The 20,136-nt window shown below is 50.1% G+C and overlaps 1 protein-coding gene across 1 annotated transcript; it reads left to right on the top strand.

The window, feature by feature from the left end:
* The first annotated feature begins 458 nt into the window (after positions 1-458).
* On the top strand, positions 459-16,126 carry RXRG (retinoid X receptor gamma). The gene is made up of 12 exons (XM_075509144.1): positions 459-541; positions 904-1,021; positions 3,518-3,581; positions 4,307-4,566; positions 7,767-7,911; positions 8,589-8,768; positions 12,049-12,209; positions 12,941-13,070; positions 13,701-13,833; positions 14,607-14,698; positions 14,936-15,041; positions 15,923-16,126. Exons 1-12 carry the CDS (start codon positions 459-461, stop codon positions 16,068-16,070), a joined length of 1,620 nt encoding a protein of 539 aa, XP_075365259.1. The 3' UTR covers positions 16,071-16,126.
* The last annotated feature ends 4,010 nt before the right edge of the window (positions 16,127-20,136 follow it).

Here is a 20,136-nt window from a genome sequence, read left to right as displayed (position 1 = left end):
GAGTAGTTCTTAGGGTCTTCCCTCACTATTTTTTCTAATGTAAGCAGAGTTGTCTATGCTGACATTAGATATGATCGTTATTCTGAATGCTAAAGCAACAGGATGGATGTTGTGTCTGTGTGCCGGCTCCCAACCCACAGCTGCTCTCTGCAGCAAGTGATGTGATACTTTTGCGGAAGCAGTTTGAAACAGCGAAGCACCCAGGAGCAAGTTTCTTCTTTTTAAACTTTGCTTCCTACAAAGAGAAGGCTGGAGTGTGTGCGTTTCTGTACAAGAGAGCTGTAAAGGGTTGATTGAGGCACTGGGTTCTCTGGACGCTGCCTGTTTGCAGTGGAGACGTCAGAGAATCCACACAAGGCAGTTCCCTCCTGTCCTCTCTTCCCCTGCTCCTCCAGCAGAGAAATAAATACAACATCAGGCTTCCCTGAACCTCTCTTCAGGAAACTACTTGTACAAGCATGAATGTGGAGGAGGGAGACAGGGGAGAAAGACATAAACAGCCCCATTTGTGGATCGGAAAGAAGCTGGTCTTGAATCTCAAGTAGGTGGTTAAAAGCAGTAGCAAGCCCTGACGCAGGGTCTCAGCCGGTCTTCCCCAGCAGACGTGGGGGACCTGGCCAGTCTGGGAGCTGCATTCGGCGCTCGCGGGCAGGGGCTGTGCCAGCCGCAGAACCCTTGCCTCCCGACGCGGGGCTGCTCTCCGCTCCGTGGGGCCCCGCTGCAGCTGGCTGAATCCCTGGCATCGCTTGTCACCTCACATTACCTGACGGACAGACTCGGGGCCTGCTTTGGCCTGTGTAAATGTCACCTGTGCCAAATGCCGCTGGAGAGGCGGAGGCGGCCGGCTGCGGCTGGCACGCAGGACTGAGTCCCGTCTCCCCAGTGCCCCCTGCTCTGTCCCAGAGCTCCTTCCCCATCGCAGAGCAGCTCTGTGCTGGTCCCGCTCTGCTGCCCTGCTGATGTTCCTGTTCGTCCCCCAAATGACAGGAGGAAATACCTCGAGGAAAGTCATGCCGTCCCTGTGAGCCCACGGCCTTTCTGGTTGCTTTCTGTTGGGAGATGCATGACGCTGTTTTCGACCAAAATGAATCAGATTTGCAATCTCTGCTGCTTGCTCCAAGCCAGCCTGGCTCCTTTAGACTGAAACAACTTTGAGGGTACTCAGCTCAGGGAATAAGTAACCCCAGTGTCAAGGATGCTTTGGCATGGCTCTTCCTGCACGCCTTCTGCCAGCTGTGCAAATTGTTGCTTGCACAAGCCGATAACCTAGTAGCAGTCACATCTTGCATCCCTCTCGGAGCACTCCAGCCTGAAAATGAGAAGCTGAGAGAGTATTTCCCCAGGTGCGGGAGGGTGCATTTCTCCTCCCTCGAGGACTGACTTGGTAAACTTATCCCAGGGAAGGACTGGAAGTCAAAGTTTGGACCACCTTGCCGGAGTGCTTTGCTTTGATTTTTTTATTGTTGTTGTTTTGTTTCTGCTTTTCTAAATGTGGTTTGTATTACAGTTTATAACAGATGGATAAAATTGTTCATTGGTAAATGGAAAGTTAACACTGATGGTTTTGACCAATGGGCTTATTACAGCCTTGGCAGGACAGTGTGGCCAGGCACGGTGGAAACAAGCATGTTAACTCTGGTTTGTGTCATCAGGCCCTGGCAGAGCCTGGCTTTACACCTGTGTGCTCTCCAGTAGATATTTTCATTTATCCATCCATCTCCACCAGCAAACACTCCTTCATGCATTCATGCTTCCCCTTTGGTGTCTCATTGCTGGGGTAAGAGAGGTAGGCACAAGCCCTCCAGGCTTCCTGGCTTCATCCTTTGATCCCATCCTGGGGGCTAGGGGATTCCCCTGGCCATAGCCCTTGAACACTTGCCTCTTGGCATGGACACAAGCACACCATCGGGCTTGCCCTGGCCAGCAGTCTCCTTGGGTGAAAGCATTGCTCTGGGTCCTTATGAAACTTGGAGCCTTCCTAATGGAGAAACTTAGTGGCGACAGTGTTTCTGTAAGGTCTGGTGTAAATGCAAACGGTTAAATAACTCTCCTGGGAGTCTTTTCTTATTGGTTTAAATCTTCTGCATGATGCTTTCAAAATATGCCCTTTTCTGTGTTAATGGAAAAGGATGAAGAATCATTCTTCTCCTTAGCTGTCCTGGTATGATAGATTTCTGCCCAATCTCCCCTTCAGTGGCTTCTTTTCCAAGCTGAAGAATCCTCAAAGGCAATGTTTTTTATGTAGTTGTTTAAAGATGCATAAAAACAATTTCTTTATAAGTCTGTGCTACAGATGCTGGGGAGGACTGCATACTGTGGTACCAGACTACTCGGAGGTGATGAAAAATGTATTCGCTTTTCTCTGAAGCCGATAATGGCACAAGTCAGGATGGTCCTTTTAAGTCCCAGGAAACAACTGAGGTGCCTCTGAGCTGAGCGCTTAGGTAAGGCACGGGCCAGGCAAACAGCACGTCTTCTGCCCGCTGCGAAAGGCTCTCCTGGCAGCTGTCTCTGGAGTGAAAGGCTTTTGCGCTTGGAAGCCATTACAAAGTAGGGATTTTGCAGTCTGCTAACAGAAAACAGGCTGCGTGTCTCCATGATGGTGGCAGGGGGACGCGGGGTGACTCTCTCCAGCAGCAGGCAGGAGCCCTGGCTCTGCCTCCAGACCGCCTCACTGCCTCCAAGGCTTCTGCTGTTGTCATTGAGCCGGCTTCCTCTTGCTGCGCATTGCTTTCCCACTGGGAGAATTGATCCAAAAAGCCAAAGCAAGAATTGACAAAGACCTTTTCTCCCCCTCCCTCTGCAGAATTAAGTCTGAAGTGGGTTGATAACGGTGGATCGAGTCCTCCTTGACTCTGACAAATGTCTTTAATGTTATTCAGCAAGCTGACCTTTTCCCGTCTTTATTGTGCATCTTCCCTTTGAATCAGATTTGATTGTTACTTCAGGTAAAATAACAAACACTGTCACGTAAATAACTTTGCAATAATGTTAAAAGGAGGAAAAAAACAACCAAACAAACAAAACACCAAAGCGCTGCCTTACTTGCAAATGCAATGGGAACAAGCATCCTCTATGCCAGCCGTGGAAAACCAATAGTGTGACCTTCCCACACAACATCTTTGCCTTGCTACTCCAGGGAATGATCTCCTGTGTTGAAAAACCAACAGAGAAACAATGGTTCACTGAAATGTTAACGACAGCTAGTGCTAACTGGGGTTGGTAAATTCTAGGGGAGGGAGAAAAGGTCATATAGATCCTTAAAATACAGCTAGATACATAACCCATTGGGACTAGTGGGCATTTGATGCCCATATACCCTCTGAATGTTTGAGACTGGTCTTAGAGAAGACAGCATTTAGGCCTTGGGTGAGGTGTTCAGCCTCAGAGGCTGCCCTGAAGTGGCAATGATCAAGGTTATATTGCTTTTCTATGCCACCTGTTCTGCAGCGTGGTGCAGGGGCAGATTGATCTCATGGGGCTACTGTGAGGCTCAGTTTGGCAATGTGCACTGCAGCTCTTTAAGTGTGGAAGGAGGAAACCCTCTTTCCTTGTGGCTGTGAGACCGTCTGCCCAGGCACGTCTGTGTGGCCACAGTCTCTGCTCTGTCTCATACTACGTGGGGAGAAGTAATGGACAGAATATTTTGTGGGTGCCTTGTCCTGTCACCTGCATTGCTAGCATGTCATGGGCAGTTTCTGTCCTGCATTGCTCCAGCTCCTCCTGAAGATGCTGGCAGCGAGTTTTGAGAGCTGGAGGAACATATGAAATAGCATGGTGGAGAGGTACGTGGGTGGGAAGGCGAAGAGCTGAACCACGGGAAGAGGAAGAGGAGCCTGCTGAGCACGATGCCTGAGCCATCGCAGGGAGCAAAGGTGCTTCATAAGGCACAGGGAGCATTTAGGGTTTCCAGCCTGATCGGTGGGGATTTCATGGTTTCAGATGTGCGCTGTCTCTAGAGCTGGCTTGGACAAAAGAAATGGGACCTCAGGGAATAGTTCAGAGAAAACCAGCCTGAGGCAGGCAGGCAGCATGCCTTTTCCCAAGTCAGCTGATGCACCGAAGCAGTGAAGGAAGATTTGATTATTAAGTATTATCTTTGTAATATGTTTTGTTGCTGTATGTAACTCTATTTCCCGTACCATAACCAATGTTTTGCTCTTTCCCTTTATAGCATAAGGCATGTTTGCTGGTTGGCTTTGAGCCTTGGCCAGCATCTAAGCTGCCATCACCCAGGCTGGGCAGCTGATTGCTGTACAGCCAGCCTTGCTCATAGAGTATTTAATCTTTCTGCTTCTCCCTGTAGATTCCCCTGTTCATGCCAGCTCCACATCTGTGAGCCCGTCATCAAGCCTTTCCACGGGAAATTCGGTGGACGGGCACCACAACTACCTCGAGGCCCCTGCGAACACCTCCCGGGCACTGCCGTCCCCCGTGAACGCAATCAGGTCTCCGGTGAACGCACTGGGCTCGCCATACAGAGTCATCGCGTCCTCCATCAGCTCACACCCTGTCACTCTGTCCTCGGCCCCGGGCATGAATTTTGTGACACATGCCAGTCCACAGGTAGGCAGATGTGCACACTTGCTTCGCTACAATTCATGGTGTTCAGACTGAGTACAGTCCCAAAACTTGGGGGAGTGGGTTGGCTGGTGGGGAGTCTGGTGTGTTTTGGCCGCTTAGGGAGATCAGCTGTAAAGAACAATTTCCAGCATGTGAATCTTTCTGCATAAATCCCCTGCCACAGACACAGAGGAGACACCTGTATAAATTTCAAAATACCCTGCATGATAAGGAGAGAGAGCTAATTCCCAGGTCTGTTCTCACCACGGGTGCGGTCCAGTTCCCCTCCACTGCATCTATTGCGGTGTGTATAATTACTGTACGTGAAAGTAATTGGGATAGCCAAGGGCTGCAGCATGTGAAGCATTCCCCTTCTTCCTGCAAAAGGATATCTGCTTTGTTTCATTATTTGGAAAGGAGACAGACTTTCTAGAGAGAGTCAAATGTTAATGCTAAATGCCAGCCCCATACTCTGTTGCATATAAACTTTGCCTGGAGAAAAATGAAGCACTTCCATCCTTATTGCCTGAGCTCACTCAGGTGCTGAGGTTTCCCCTCCAGAAAGGGGGGAGACCCGGGTGTTTGGGTCGGTGCCTCCCCAGAGCCACGGATGGGCTGGGAGCCTGCTGGGGTGGCTCTATGGGGCAGGGGCAGGGAGACACTGCCCCGAGAGCCTGGCACCACCTCTGGCATGGCTGGGACCACGGTGGCAGTGTGGAATTTTGATAGTGTGCTCCAGTGTTCTGGGGGTCCAGATCTAAGTGGAAATTATGCCTTTTATTAACAAGACTTTGTGTTTTGTCAGTGGGACCTGAAGGTAGGGAGTGCTCAAGAGCCTCGTGGCTCCTGCTGAAGAAGCAGCGAGGAGATGGTCCCTGAGCCCTCTCTGCCCCATACCCCGCTGCTACACCATGGTCTGTCTGAAGCTCTTCCTAGCGCCTGCCACCAAGGCTGGGAGAAGATGGTATGGGGAGCCCCCTGAAGAGCTCTGAGGGAGTATAAGGGTGATTTGGCAGGTTTGGCTGACCTTTCACCAGCATCCTCAACTCCTGCGTGGGTCTGGGCTGTCTGCAGTGGGCATGCTGGGCATCCTTCCTCCCTTCGCACCACCCGACTGGTCCCCATCAACCTGACAATATTTGTGCCCGTGGCATCCAGGGCAGGTACTTCGTGGAGGTGGAGCTGGTGGCAGCATTGGCTGCTTGGAAGCCTTTCCTTTGGGGCTGGGGATGCTCCAGGAAGCGGTTTCCCCAATCTGGGCATCACGCCAAGTTCCCAGCTCCAAGGAGCAGGTTTCATTTGTGTTGGCTCTAATGCAAGGAGACAGCTGGGCCTTGGGGATTCAGCAGGGAGGCAGCTAATGGATGTGGGTTCAAGCAGTTGTCCCAGATATCATACATGATTGCACTTAACCTGCAGGAGTCAAGCTCCGAGGACACTGATGGCTAAAACTGCCCCGTTCCCTGCCCCCCCACCCCCACCCCCCCGTTATAGTCTCAAAGAGCCAGAGAGAAAGAAAAGGTGGTACCTGAGCTCTGAGTAACATTTTAAACCATAAAAAGTTCTTCCTGGCTCAGCATCTTGCCAAAAAGAAATTTTCAGGGTAAAAAAGGTGGCTGGACACTTGTGGGGAGAAAGGGGTTGATTTCTCCTTTCCTTGGGCCAAGTTCAGATTTTGAAGCATCAGGATTTACAGCTGCCAGTGCCTGGGCTGTGTCTCTGCTGGGGAGAGCGAACCTCTGTTCCTCTGGCAAATTTTTCCCTATACACTTTTATTTTCCAGTGGGGCAAAACAACCTGGCTCCTAATGTGGTAATTTTTGCTGGATAATTTGTATTTTCAATGTCATCAGACCTTTGAAGATTTGAAAATGAAGGGACAGTGGTGAGGGAAGATGAAAACAGGCTTCACCTTTTTATTTTTCTGATGACAGGTCCAAAAATCCCAATGGGATGAACCCTTCTTGTTCTTTGTTGAAATTCCCTGTGGAAATTATTACACTTTTTCATGGAAATAGGCAATTTCTTGGAGAAAATGGAGAACTTGCAACACCATGCATGAAATCTAGTGGTTTAGATGTTATGGAGACTGTAACAAAGGCTGTAGCTGGATTTTTATCCAAAGCCTTGTTTTCTGTCCCTGCTTCTGCCCTCTTGCTGGGAAGAAGAACTTTAGCTGACAAATTGGGGTGACTGTTAAAAACAAGCTCAATTATGAAGAAACCATCCCCAGCCCTCAAAGCATGGCAATGGGAAAGATGATTGGATAGTGGGTTTGGAGAGACATTTCTCTGCCCAGACAGCTTTTGACAAGACGTACTCAATGGCCCTTAATCCTCACTGCCCTGTCGACAACAGCTCGAAAGCAAATAGCAATAAAATGAAGCCCTGGGCAACATCAGGCTTTGGTCTCTAATCGATGTCGGTTTGTAACCTTTAACTTGCAGCAGCCAGGAGCAGCTCCCGGGGATCTCAGCTGGGGGCTCTGGGCCGTTTGCCTGCATCTCACTGCAGCTGATTTTAGATGCTCAGCCTGTTCCCTTTTTTTTTTTTTTTTTTAATCTGGCAACCCCAAATCTGTTCCGTTCTCCAGCCGGTGATGATGTTTGGGAACCTAAGTCCCCGGGAGTGACCAAGATGGCCATGTTTTCATGTGTTTATGTAGATTTGCATATCAGCAGGCAGGGAAGCTAACCCACTTAACACTTTTTTTTTTTTTTTTTAAAAAAACATCATTACAGCTTCCCTAGCCATGCAGCAGTGCAGTTTTAATTGCAACAAATTGCCTGGCTGCAAAGCTCTTCCTTACTAAGCTGTTAGTGCTCGAGGCTGCAAGCAGCCAGTGATCAGCATGCTCTAATGAAGCAGGCAGGATCCCACCAGGCTTGTTGCTTGGAGGCTGTAACTGAGCAGCTGAGGGTTGCTGCCTGCCCTTTTCCAGCTCTGCTTAGTCCTGGCTTTGGTTACTGCATCAGGGCAGGGTGAGAGGCAATATCTGCTACCAGGCATCTGCTTAAACCCCTCCAGCTGGATTCACGAGAGGATGTCTGTCTGCCCATGGCAGCCCCATGGAGTTGCGAGGGATAAGCTTGTGGGATGAGCCCAGCAGGAGCAGCAAGGGAGGGGTCAGCTCGATTTGGGGATGGTTTCATTGAGGTATGAGTCTTGACCCTCTAACCTGTCTTGTGGCTTCTGCTTCTGCAGCTCAACGTCCTGAACAATGTCAGCAGCTTGGAGGATGTCAAGCCCTTGCCGGGTCTCCCAGGGATCGGGAACATGAGTTATCCATCTACAAGCCCAGGATCCTTAGCCAAACACATCTGTGCCATCTGTGGGGACAGGTCCTCAGGTAGGAGGTTTTCTTTCTTGGGGAAGGCTTTGTGCAATGAAAACTCCCCTGATGCTCTGAAGCAAGGCTTGTGCAGGAGTGAACACTGCAGAGGCTTGCTGGGGCCATACTGGCATTGCAGGATTCGTAGCTGGGTCTGGCTCACCCAAGGGCAGGCTGTCTGTTTTGCAGATTAGTTGCGCTGTGCCCAAAAGAGAGCAAAACTGTAAGCCATGCTCTTCTCCCTTATGTGTATAATCTCATTTTACATTTTTTCCCTGTTTATCAAAGATAAACGTATCAAAATTGCTGTGTTCTTATTTACCTGTGCTTTGTGTTAGCTGGGCTTTGGCTGTGCCTGGGTTTTCTCTCCCACCCCAGAGACCTGCAGACCCCTTCCATATCAGTACACCCCATTCGCTACCTATGGCTTTTCTGCACTTGCGCTGCAGCTAAGATGTGGCTCCATATCCTTCCCCTGGGATGCAGTCCCTCCTTACCACAGGAAAGCAGTGGTCCTATAGTTTGACTGCTGCTGGTCACTATTCCTGCTAAGAGCCACTGAAGCCAAGTCAGGCCTGCTAAGGTGATACCCTGCAGCCAGTTTTTTTCACCTTTGGGGTTGGTTTGAGCTCCTCCACCCTGGAGGAAGGGCAGATGCCTCCCTGCCCACTGATGGCCTCCCCTTGCCTCCCCAGGGAAGCACTACGGGGTGTACAGCTGTGAGGGCTGCAAAGGCTTCTTCAAGAGGACAATCCGGAAGGACCTGATCTACACCTGCCGTGACAACAAGGACTGCCTCATAGACAAGCGCCAACGCAACCGCTGCCAGTACTGCCGCTATCAGAAGTGCCTCGCGATGGGGATGAAGAGGGAAGGTATGCACAGGCTGGTGGATGGAATGGGCTTACAGAAATTTTCCTTACCCTATTAGGGTAAATCTGGCTTGGTAGCCCTCCAAGGCTGGAGCATTCCAAAAACCCACACTGACAGCTTTAGGGCATTTTTGACCTTGTTTCGTAAAGGAAATGAGGATGATGGGGAAAGCTATTACACTGTATTTTTCTTCCCATCCCACCTAAACACACATACTGGTGACTATTGAACCTATTAACTGATTTTGGCCCAAGCTTGCCTTTAGTTAGTGGCCCTTAATGGCCTGGATCCCTTGGACACCTGTAAACCCCTGCTGTGGACAGCACCCAGCAGTGAGGAGTCCTGCAGCCTGCTTGTCTCCTGTGTGAAGAGCAACCTCCTTTTTCATTTTCAGCTTGCTGGCTTCATTTGTCACCACCTAATTCTTGCACTGGAGATAAGGCTGAATGATCTATTTCTATCTTTTATTTTATAGTTCTCTGTCATTTCCACTCTTAACCTCACCTTTGGAGATGAGCTCTGGTACAGCTCACATCCTGTGGTGGTTTTGTGCTGCAGGAGAGAGCTGTATGGAAGCAGTTCATGCAGCTCTTCCATACTCCATGTGCACTCACTGCAACCCACAAAGCACTGTGTTTCTGGCCCAAACCACCTAAGGTGTTGATCTGGAGCAAGGATCCAACCTGAGGCAATTGGACTTAGAGGGATTGTCCACTGACTTGAAGGAAGCCTCCAAGAGCTGCTGAGGGTGACCTGTCTGTGGTGGGTCCTGCAGCCCTGCCTCTCTCCCACACAGCTCTGGAGAGTGCAAAGGTCTTCGTAAAAGCCGCCACCAAGTAAGTCTCTGCTGCAAGGAAAGGCAAGTCCAATGGCATGGGTGTTCATCTGTCCACCTCTGCCCCCTGCAGCTATCTGTTTCCTCCTTGGTGGAGCAAGGACCGCTGAGCTGGATTCTCTCCCAAATTATACTGACAGATGCAAGGTCAGGTAGTGACAACTAGCACAGCTTTTAAGCTGCTTTTTTCCAAGATAAAATAATTGTGCCGCTTCCAGGGTTGAATGCTAGCAGGCAGCATAGCCATCCCCTTTGGAGGCCACACTGTCCCACTGCGGAGCATGCAAGCTACTCCCTGTGCGGGACCTCAGACTGTACAGGGCAGAGCCTGGGTAAGTAGCTGTAACACCGGGCGCAGGCTGAACCTCATCCTGTTCCCTGTAGCATCATCAGTGCTGTGCTGCCTCAACGACTTAGGGCAGCGGGGGACTGCAAAATGCCAAGCTTGGATCAAACACCTAATCCCAGGCACATCTCTCCCTTCCAGCTGGGTGCAAAGTGGTTCAGAGGACCAGGGTGTCAATGCAACTTCCCTTTGCAAGTGTGAAAATTTAAACCCCAGGATCTTGGTGGATCCTGCAGGGATTTGGCTGCAATAATCACAGGGGCTTTCCGGGAGCTGCAGAAACTGGGGACAGATTGCAGCTTGAACAAGGAATCCCAGATGAGTTTGGGGGCTGAGTGATGGGACTGGTATTTCCTTGGCATGCTCTTTCTTTCACTAAGATTTTGATGACTTGAGAAACACTTCCCTGGCTTCTTCCTGACCATTACCCTAAAAAGGACAAATGCTTCCCCCAGCTGGCTGGCACATATGTGCGTCCCGTGTTGCCCTCCCTGGCCAGCGCCAGACTGGATGCCCCACTGAGCCATCTCCTTGGGCGCTGCCAGTTCTCCAGCAGCTGGACAGTGCTGGGAAGCACATCCTCCCAGCTGGCAGAAACGCAGGGGAGCGCTGAGCATTGCAAAGTGGTCATGAGTCTCAGTGCTGAGGAACCTCCCGTGGTTTGGCCCTTCCCCTGAAAGCACCCTAACGTAAGCCAGGGTAAGGCAAGGCTGATGCAAGGGCTTATTTCCTGACACCACTGCAAACAGCAAAGCTATAAAGATAGGAAAGAAATATCCTGATCCAAGTATCTGACCTAAAAGCTTGTCACACCCTTCTTCCAGCAGCACTTACCTAATTGAGAAAATGGAGATCAAATTCTCCCGCAGGCTTGCTGTGAGCTGTGGGTTTGCTGAGCTGGTCCCTTCCTTGGTGTCCCCTGGTGTTTATGCAGGTCCCCTCTCCTCTTAAAGGACTTTTCCTCCCGTGGCCTTGGTGGTTTTCCCACTCCTCTGGATGCTGACTGCCTGCTGCTCAGCTAACAGGTGGGGAAGCCATTAAGCCGTTGAACAGCGAAGCACCAATGCCTGTGTGGCAGGGGCCAGCTTTGCAGCCAGCTTCTCCCCCACTGAACCTTTCAGGTGTATAAATGCCTACAGCTCATTACATGCTGTTCTTTGAGACCAGGCCAGCTGCCTACCTGTCCCTTAGGGGTTACGGGGCACTTTGGGCCCCTGCCTAGTGCTGTATGCTCACGCAGGGGCGTGATGCTAGCAGGACTGTAGTTTTGGGACATTTCTCCCCAGCTATGAGCTAGACTGATGACACCTGCTGGTCACTTTTTTTTTTTTAGCAGGATTTTCTTATTTCCCTTTGGGATTTCTCCAACAAAAATGTGCACCCAGGACTTCTATTGAGCACAAGGCTTGGCATACTGTGTACACGTCCTACACTGACCTGTCCTCCACACACCCAACAGCCCTGGGAATTAATAGCTGAGATCTGGAGAGAATTTCAGTGACACTGTTCCTCCAGCCAGCAGATATTTTGGAAAATGTACAGAGATGGGAGAAGAAAGTGAAGGCGTTGGAGCATTCAGAGGTCCTGGGAACTGCTTTCTAGCAGGGTGGGTTGGGAAGAGAGGTGGTGGAGGGAGAGCTGGCACCAGGGCTGGGCCCGGCTGGGTAAGCGTTTGCTCAGGAATGAGGCAGGCAGCGTGTGGATCCAGCTGGGGGTGAGGAACTGTTCAAAGCACCCAGCGAGCACAGCAAACCTCAGTGTCTGGGTGCTGGGTCCCTCCTGCCTCCTCCAGCATCTAGTGACAGCCGAGTCCAGGCTGCCACCTGGAGGTATCAACTCCTCTTTCCTCTATTCTGGAGCTTCATACCTTGGAAATCACGATGTTTTGTCAAATTTAGAGGCCACTGGTCTACAACAACCCCAAAGTTATTGGGGGGTGGTGGGGGCAGCCGTTTTAATGGATGTACATCTGAAATATCCATTTATTTGCTGTTCTTCCCCTCCCGAGGGTGTTTCTCATCCCTTCTCCAGAGGAAAGGGGACCCACTGTGAGCAGGTGAGTGTTGCTGTGGGTGTAAAGAGCCGTGTTTCTGTCCTGCAGCTGTGCAGGAGGAGAGGCAGAGGAGCAGGGAGCGGAGTGAGAACGAGGCCGAGTCCACAAGCAGTGGCAGCGAGGACATGCCTGTGGAGAGGATCCTGGAAGCTGAGCTGGCAGTCGAACCCAAGACGGAGGCGTACAGCGACGTGAACACAGAGAGCTCAGTAAGAGGCACTAAAATCACTTGCAGCTTGAGATGAGAGCCTTTGAGGTGCGATTTGAAAAGACAAACCCCACGTGAACGGCTAGCATTTTGCAAGGGGTTTTTGCTTTGCACTGCCTAAAAATCACCAACAGTTTTGCTTTTGAAGCTACTCTGAATCACAACTAGAAAACAGCCTATACGTTATTTTCCTAGCATTTTTTTCCAGTTCCCGTTGGTTTCAGTGAGTAGATAGGACAATAGCTGGATGCTGGAGAGTGAGCCCTGTGCTGGCTTCCACAGTTGCACAGCCCTGGGCACTGCTGCTCTGCCCCAGTGACCAGGACTGGAATGGAGCTGGACACAGCAGGTTTACTGCTGTGGTTTTACTGGTTTGGATAAAACTGCTGTCCATGCCTGTTCAGAGGCTGCTTGATGGCTTTTAGGTGTGCCCTGGAGAGCAGGACTGCAGCCTGCCATGGAGGACTTGCTTTGCAAAGAACAGCAAGTAAACAGAAAAGTCTAGCAACCAGCTGATTTGGCTGGTTGTAGAGGGGATAGTAGTAATAACTGTCTTCTCTTCCTAACAGTGCGCAGCTGAGTTTATTGGCAATTTGATCATTTTACTTGTGGCTCTGAGTATCACTAACTTGATGCGATACTGTGTGCAGTGCACACAGTGATTATCAAAGATTTTACATTGACAAATTCTCTTTTCCTCTGCTCTTTTCCTTTTGATATCGCTCTTATTAGACAAACGACCCTGTCACCAACATATGCCACGCAGCTGACAAGCAGCTCTTCACACTCGTCGAGTGGGCCAAGCGAATCCCCCACTTCTCTGACCTGACGCTGGAGGACCAAGTCATTCTCCTCCGGGCAGGTAACGTCCCCCAGCTGTGGCCTCTGGGCCTATTCCTGGTACCCCTGTCCCCTCTCTGGGTTGTGTGCCATGCCAGCCAGGCTGGATGGTGAATGGGAGATCCTGAGCTGATCCATCCCTGCTGTCACAGGGCGAGCAACCCATCCTGAGCCATGATGAGCGGTTGGCAGAGGCTGTGGATGGGGCAGTGGAATCTGCTGTTTGTTCCCCTCTTCATGCAGACATGTAGGAGGCTGGGGGAGAGTGAATAAATGTGTCTTGTTAATGCAATTCCTATAACTGCAGAACTTACTACGTGTGGGGCACATTAGTGTGTAATGTGCAAAATGATGTAAAGGGGTTGCTGATGCAAGGAATATGGTTTTTTTAGGAGGAAAACCCAACGTCTTTTTTTATTTTTTTTCTTTTGGGGAGGGGGGGGACACTTTGAGTCTGTTTCTGCACCTTCCTTGCTGCTGGTCAGGGTTTGCCACCCCTTGCAGTGTTGGCAAGGGTGCAGTTGGTACCCGGGGTCCCACCTCTCCCGTGAGCTGAGTCTGAAGCCAGCAGGGAGAAACCAGCTCTCCTGCTCCATGTGGGACTGATTTTTTGCTGAACTACCTCTTGTGTCCCGCACGCCTCTTCTTGCAGGCTGGAATGAGCTGCTCATTGCCTCTTTCTCCCACCGCTCCGTGTCGGTGCAAGATGGCATCCTTCTGGCCACGGGCTTGCATGTGCACCGCAGCAGTGCTCACAGTGCTGGTGTGGGCTCCATCTTCGACAGGTATGTGGCCTGTTTCTGTCATCCCCTAGCAGCAGTGGCCAGGCTGGCTCTGTTTTTCTCCTCTGAATAGGAAACATGTCCTTAGTGAGAACTAGAGCAAATCCATGGTGATTTGGGCCAGAGCTAGCTTAAAATGAGGAGGGGACACTCAACTGGCTTAAAAACCAAGAATGGGGTGAAAGCACCTTGGAAAGAGATTTGCGGCTGCAGAAGCAGATCTTTGGTTGGGTGCGCAGGGGGAGGAATGCTTCTCTGCCTTCTTTCAGGAGTTTGCCGTAACTGGATCTAGAGCTAATACTGATCAGCAAGAGCTTTAGCTGGCAAAGCCTGAAACCCCAACTTGCTCATATAACCACTCTACGTGTACTGTCCATGCCATGCCTGCTCCCTGCCTGGCAGGACACTGCATTACCACTCTTGCACAACTGGCATGCGTAAGGGCAGTGCCCATGTTTTGCACAGTGAAGTGTGGAGAAAAACCCATGTGGTTTTCCTCAAGTGAGTGCAAATTGTTCTCCGTAGTCCAAACAGAGCACAGAGGCCACGTGCTAAGCAAAGTGAGAACGGGAGCAAATTTGATGCTCGGGTCCATGAATGCTGCTGATGCACATGTAGAAGAGCAGTGTGTGGGGTGGCTGTCCCTCGAAGCTGCCTCTTCCTGCAGAGAGGAATTGGGGGTATTCCCGGTGCCTGTCCCAGATGCTTTTCAGCCCCCAGCCTTGCTGTCCATACCTGTCTCTGATGATCTGCCCACCTATGTCCCTCACATGCAGGGTTTTGACAGAGTTGGTGTCCAAAATGAAAGACATGCAGATGGATAAGTCGGAACTGGGATGCCTGCGAGCCATTGTCCTGTTCAACCCAGGTGAGTCTGAGGCCTGGGGCAGTCCCAGGTGACTCGCAGCATGCCCTCAGCAGGTCGCAGGCTGGAGGGCTGTGGCAGTGAGCATCAGGACTGCAGACAGATTTGTCCCAGTCCCTGGATGCATGATTAAAGAGAGCCCGAGTCCTTTCCTGCCCATGCATGCAGTCACTCTGCTGGCAGTGGACAGGTCCCCTCTGCAGTGATTTCTTCCCTATCTGTATTCTCTCCCTCATCCAGATGCCAAGGGTTTGTCCAGCCCCTCAGAAGTAGAATCACTGCGGGAGAAGGTCTATGCCACACTGGAAGCCTACACGAAGCAGAAGTACCCCGAGCAGCCAGGGCGGTGAGTGTCCCCAGGCAAGGCAGGCACCTTAGGGCAGCCCAATTCCCACCCTGGAAAGAGGAGACTGAGGCAGGGGTGTCTGCGCTAGCTCTGCCTGAGCCACCCTGGGCCAGAGTCCCCGGAGCAAAGCAAGGGCAGGACACCAGCCCAAACGGCCTGAGCAGCCCGGCTCCCGCAGGCTGGCCTGTCCTCTCAGTGCCCTAATCTTGGGCCAGAGCCTTTAGGGTGCTGGCGAGAGCAAGTTTTTTGCTTTTCAATCCAATCCTACCCTCTGCTGGCCAAGCTCTCGAAACGCGGGCAGCCGGATCCTTCCTTGTCACCGCCAGTCAAGTGATGCACCCACAGCATCTTCTGCTATTTTTGGCTCTGGATGTGACCGCAGAGCCCAGCAAGCGGGCCGTGGGGAGGGGGACGCAGTCTGCCTGCTGCACCCCCTTGCAGCTGCGCCTCGAAACAGGAGGCAGCGGATGGCAGAGGCACTGCTGAGGGGTTGTGCACCCTCTCTGGGGGCCGGGGATTTTTGAAGACTGTGTCAAGAAGGATATAAAAGGCACCATGGAGATGTACGTCACTAGTTCAAGTCTTGGAGAGAGAATCTGGATGTATCTGATGTATCTTCAGTTTTTTCTTTTTTTTTTTTTTTTTTTTTTTTTAAGTTTTAAAAATGCTAAATTCTCTTTTTGAAAAGATACATATTTCCTCCACATAGGCGGAGAGAAATGCTTATTTTGAAAGCATAGGGGAATCTAAGACAGAATTCTCCAAGGCATTTTTGGGGAGGATTTGGGCTCTGCTCTCCTGAGCCCCTGGTGCAGGCTTGGAAACACGTGGGAGAGGGTGGCCGGTGCTTCCTGCATGCCTCTGACTCTGCTCTCTTCCAGGTTTGCCAAACTCCTTCTGCGCCTGCCAGCGCTGCGATCCATCGGGCTGAAGTGCCTGGAGCACCTCTTCTTCTTCAAGCTGATTGGGGACACCCCCATCGACACCTTCCTCATGGAGATGCTGGAGACACCCCTGCAGGTCACTTGAGGGTCTGGTTCCACTCTGACCAGACCCTGGTCCCCCATGCCCCTGCACAGCCTCCCACCCTCTGGGCCTGCGAGAGCTCAAGAGGTGTCCTCCACCCTTTGCTCCTCCTCGGTGGGATTGTTGTGTTTTTGTACAGCTGTAAATCACCCCCTCTAACCCTCCCTGGCCTGGCCGTGGCAGGTCACAGATCCTCCAACCAGCTAATCATTCCCCTGCCCCCCTGTACAGATAATTGCTTTAAATTATTTTTTCACTCTCAATAAAAGCCAACAAAACAAATAAAATAATATATGAGAGAGGCACTGATTGGAGCTGGCAGAGCAGTGTCCTCTTTTGCTGCGGTCACAGGTCCGGCTTGGGATGGGGCTGAGGGACCCTCCGGAGACCCTTGGGCAGCCCAAATCAGGGCAGGAACATCACTCGGGATATCGCTGCTTGTGCTGATGGGCACAGTCCTCTGGCCAAAAGAGAACAGGTATTGTTGCTTCTTGCTCCTGCTAAGGAAAGACCTGGAGAAACTTGCTGCTTTGAACCAAAACATTTCATTGTACCATCTTAAAAAGAAACTCTTGGACTCTTTGAAGTAATTTTAAAAGTGACTTTTTAATGTTCTTTTTCTTTGCTGAGCTAGTCCAGCCTCTGAGGGAAGAACTGAAGTGCTTCATTTTGGTCCAGGTGGAGTATTTTGGGGTGACCCAAACCTTGCGTGCTCATGAATAATTTTCCTTTTTCTGAAGTTTCATGGATCCTGTTCTCAGGCTTTTTTTTTTTCTTCTTCTCCGTATTTTTGCACCGGAAATAGGCTCTTGATCCGCAAATTTATAATCTCATTCCTCCATAAGTGAAACTTGCAGAGAGGGAAAGCACAAGACACTCTAAAAAAACCTGCCTCAAAGGTCTGCCTGGTCTTTCCCCTGCTCAAATGGCACTGCTGGAGCTTCCCATCGCAACCGAGCTAACCAGAGTCAAACGAGTTAAAGACATGAATTTGTTCAATACGCGGAGCTTATCCTAGTGGGAAAACATCCTCCCAGGAACCCAGCAAAACTGCCTGTATTATTATTCATAAAACAGGTGTAGTGTTAAGTGATCTGCCCCTTCTGACCCTCTCAGCAGACAGTGTGGTGAGATGCAGCCATGCTTCGTCTGTCCGTGTGACAGATTGCAATGCTGCCGCTCAGCGACTCCGGGAAGTTTGGGGAAAAGGAGGAGCGACAACAGGAAAGAAAGAAGGATAAAAATGAAACATTTTGTTAAAACTCCCACATGGGGACATGATTCATTTTCCAGTATTTCATTGTGAAAAGGAGAAAGAGAGAATCAAAAAAGCAGGAGAAAGAAACAAAAATCCAAAATTATGAAAATTCTAATATTCTTTTGTTTGTTTGTTTTCATGACACTGGAAAAAAACAGGAATTTCAAAAGAGGTGAAAAGCATTGACTAAGGGGCTATTTTTAATTGAAAAGGTAATCTTCCATTAAAAGGGAAGTGTTTGAAGACAGGGAACTATTCAACCTGCTTACTGTAAAATCTTTGCCAGAGTTTGAGAGACTGCCTGCAGACTGTGCTGGGGTGGTACCCACACCACGCTGCTGGTTAGACAAAGCAAGAGGTTACCTCCAGCCTGGGCTGCTACAGGCTTCCCCCTCCAAGAGCTGTGGGCTTCTAAGAGCTGGTCCCCAACTAGCTGGGTTGGGTTTCTTTTCAGATTATAAAGCCCTGGGTTTCTCTTGACCTCTCTGCTCTCAGGTTTGATGGTTTAAACCAAGGAGGCTGGTTGGCATTAGCAGGCTTAGCAAGAGAAGGGCTGCAGAAGCTGATGCCACCACGTGGTATTAATGCGTTTTGTTGAAATACGTAAAGGAAAACCTGACGGTCCTCATGCATGCAGCAGACCTCTTGGTAAGATGGTGTCCGAGTGCTGTTTTGGAGCCCTGCAGCATTCAGGGGTAACTCAGAGTGTGCTTTGGTTCTGGGGTGAGCTGCTGCAGCACAGTGGGCTGAGCCAGCTGGAGAGGACAGGATGCTTCCACAGCGATAGTGCTGTCTCTTTCAGGAGCTCACAGGCTGTCCTCAGCACACAGTTGTTGCAGCTGTGATCATAAGTGTTTACATGGAGCTGCAACGTTGGAGTTTAATTTAGCCAAGACATCCAAAAGTTCTTTGGGCCATGCTCAACCCTCTCTGATAGGGGTTTAATGTAGACAACATGATGGCTCTTGGTGGCTTAACTTGAGTCCATGATGAGGGATTCAGAGTCCCTGATATTCCACATTGGCAGAACAGCTCAACACATGGGCAACAGAGAAAAATAAACTGGACAGCAGAGTGGGATCCAGCACCTAGCCCAGATGGCCCTGCATGTGCCTGCTGCAGCCAGTGCAAGCAGAGCTTGCTGAGTCCCATGAGCAATTCACCTTGACTCTCTTGATGCTGCTCTCAGTCCACTGTCTTGCGAGCAAATCCAGATCCCTGCCTGCAATATGAACAGTCACTTTTTGAAGTTGGGAGTTATGGGATATGATAACCAAGGCTGGGGCAGGAAGTCTCAAAGTGGCCATTTGTGGCTCCTGGACACCCCTACTCTTAGCAGTCTACCTTGAGACCCTGGAAAGGTGGTTTCTGGGTTCTGGGCCACAAGGTCTTCAGGTTGCACTTTGAGCAGGGCTTGTCCTCTTTCTCCAGATGCCCAGTGTGGTTTTTTTGAGAATTTTGTGTGCTTGATCATCTGCTTAACACACACCTCACCACATACTCCCCCACCCTGTGTCTGGTAGGGCAGTGAGAACTGGTAGGGCAGTACAGAGCGTGCCTTCTGTAAATAAGAGACCACTTGCTCATCTGAAAGTGTCACTAGTAGCCAGCTGTCCTATGCAGAGGAAAGAAGTGATTGATCAACTGAGCTCTATCTGAAATCATTGAGGACCTGAGGTTGGATGTAATCTTCTGGATTTGGTCCTAACCCTTGGATTCCTCATTCATGTTGTGGGCCTCTATTACAATGGTGTCAAAATGCTGCTCAAGAGCAGTGCTTCCCCTAGCCTTACAAAACATGGGATGAGTCTCTACAGACACCCCAAGGAACAAACCCCACAACAGTTAGTAATAACTCAATGGTGTAGTTTTCCTTCAGGATTAATTGCTGCAGAAGAATATCAGCTTGGCATGGCTGGAGCTTACCCAATCTGCAGCCCTGCAAAAACCTAATTTTCATTAAATGGTAGAAATCACAATCATGGATAAGCCAAACAAAACTTCTGTCCTTGCACATACGTTCAGCCTGAGCTTGTGTGGAGTTATAGCAGCACAAAATTTTAAAAAATAACACTGAAGAACTAAAAAAAATCAAGAAACACCAAAGTTTAAGTCCCTTCCAATGTGGTCATTTTTCCTTGCAGACGTATGTCATGATGCTGCCTTCAAAATCCCGGCATCAGCCACTTTTGAGGCATAACAAGGAGAGCATAACAGGGTCCAGCTACCCACCCTTCCTACTGAAACCTGGCTCCTCCTCTCTCCTCTGAATTTTGCTCTTGCCAGATTCCAGTTGCTAGGTCTTGCCACCACTTTTGTCTGAAGAGCCAGTCATTGGGTCATTGGTTTCCCCATGAAAACCCCCATAGCCTCAGATTAAGCTCTGACATTTTTTCCTTTGCTCTGGGAATAATAAATAAACCAGGCTCTGGGAATGGCTCGTGCAAGGCAAAGTGTCGTATTCCCTTTCCCACCATGCATCATATCTCATGAGCTTTCTGAGTTAGCAGCAGGTCTCCCCCACCATGGACAAGCTTTGTTTTAGTGCACAGGCCAAATGTTTCAAAGTGTTTATTAATTCTGAGCTGCTCGCTCTGTAGTGCTCCGTGGAGGGGACTTCAAAAAATAGTGGGATTAGCCACTTATGATGAGGACCTTGGAAAATGAAAAAACCTTTAAACTCCATTGCTTGTGCTAAGCTGGATTTGTTTCTCACCCAGAAATCAAGCCAGTGTGTTTTCCTGCCCCTGTCTTTGTTTGGGTTCTGTAGTGGCTGCTTCAGTTTCTACTGAAGTTCAACAACAGCAGTTC

Source organism: Mycteria americana, chromosome 7 (genome assembly GCF_035582795.1).
Source record: "Mycteria americana isolate JAX WOST 10 ecotype Jacksonville Zoo and Gardens chromosome 7, USCA_MyAme_1.0, whole genome shotgun sequence".
NCBI lineage: Eukaryota > Metazoa > Chordata > Aves > Ciconiiformes > Ciconiidae > Mycteria > Mycteria americana.
This window is presented reverse-complemented; position numbering and strand designations above follow the sequence as displayed.

Bases quoted from the DNA above. Each gene is read 5' to 3' on its own strand.
- RXRG (XM_075509144.1), top strand. From the start codon at position 459: ATGAATGTGGAGGAGGGAGACAGGGGAGAAAGACATAAACAGCCCCAT. The intron at 8,769-12,048 runs GTATGCACAGGC...TCTGTCCTGCAG, and splicing joins GATGGGGATGAAGAGGGAAG to CTGTGCAGGAGGAGAGGCAG. The intron at 13,071-13,700 runs GTAACGTCCCCC...CTCTTCTTGCAG, and splicing joins AGTCATTCTCCTCCGGGCAG to GCTGGAATGAGCTGCTCATT.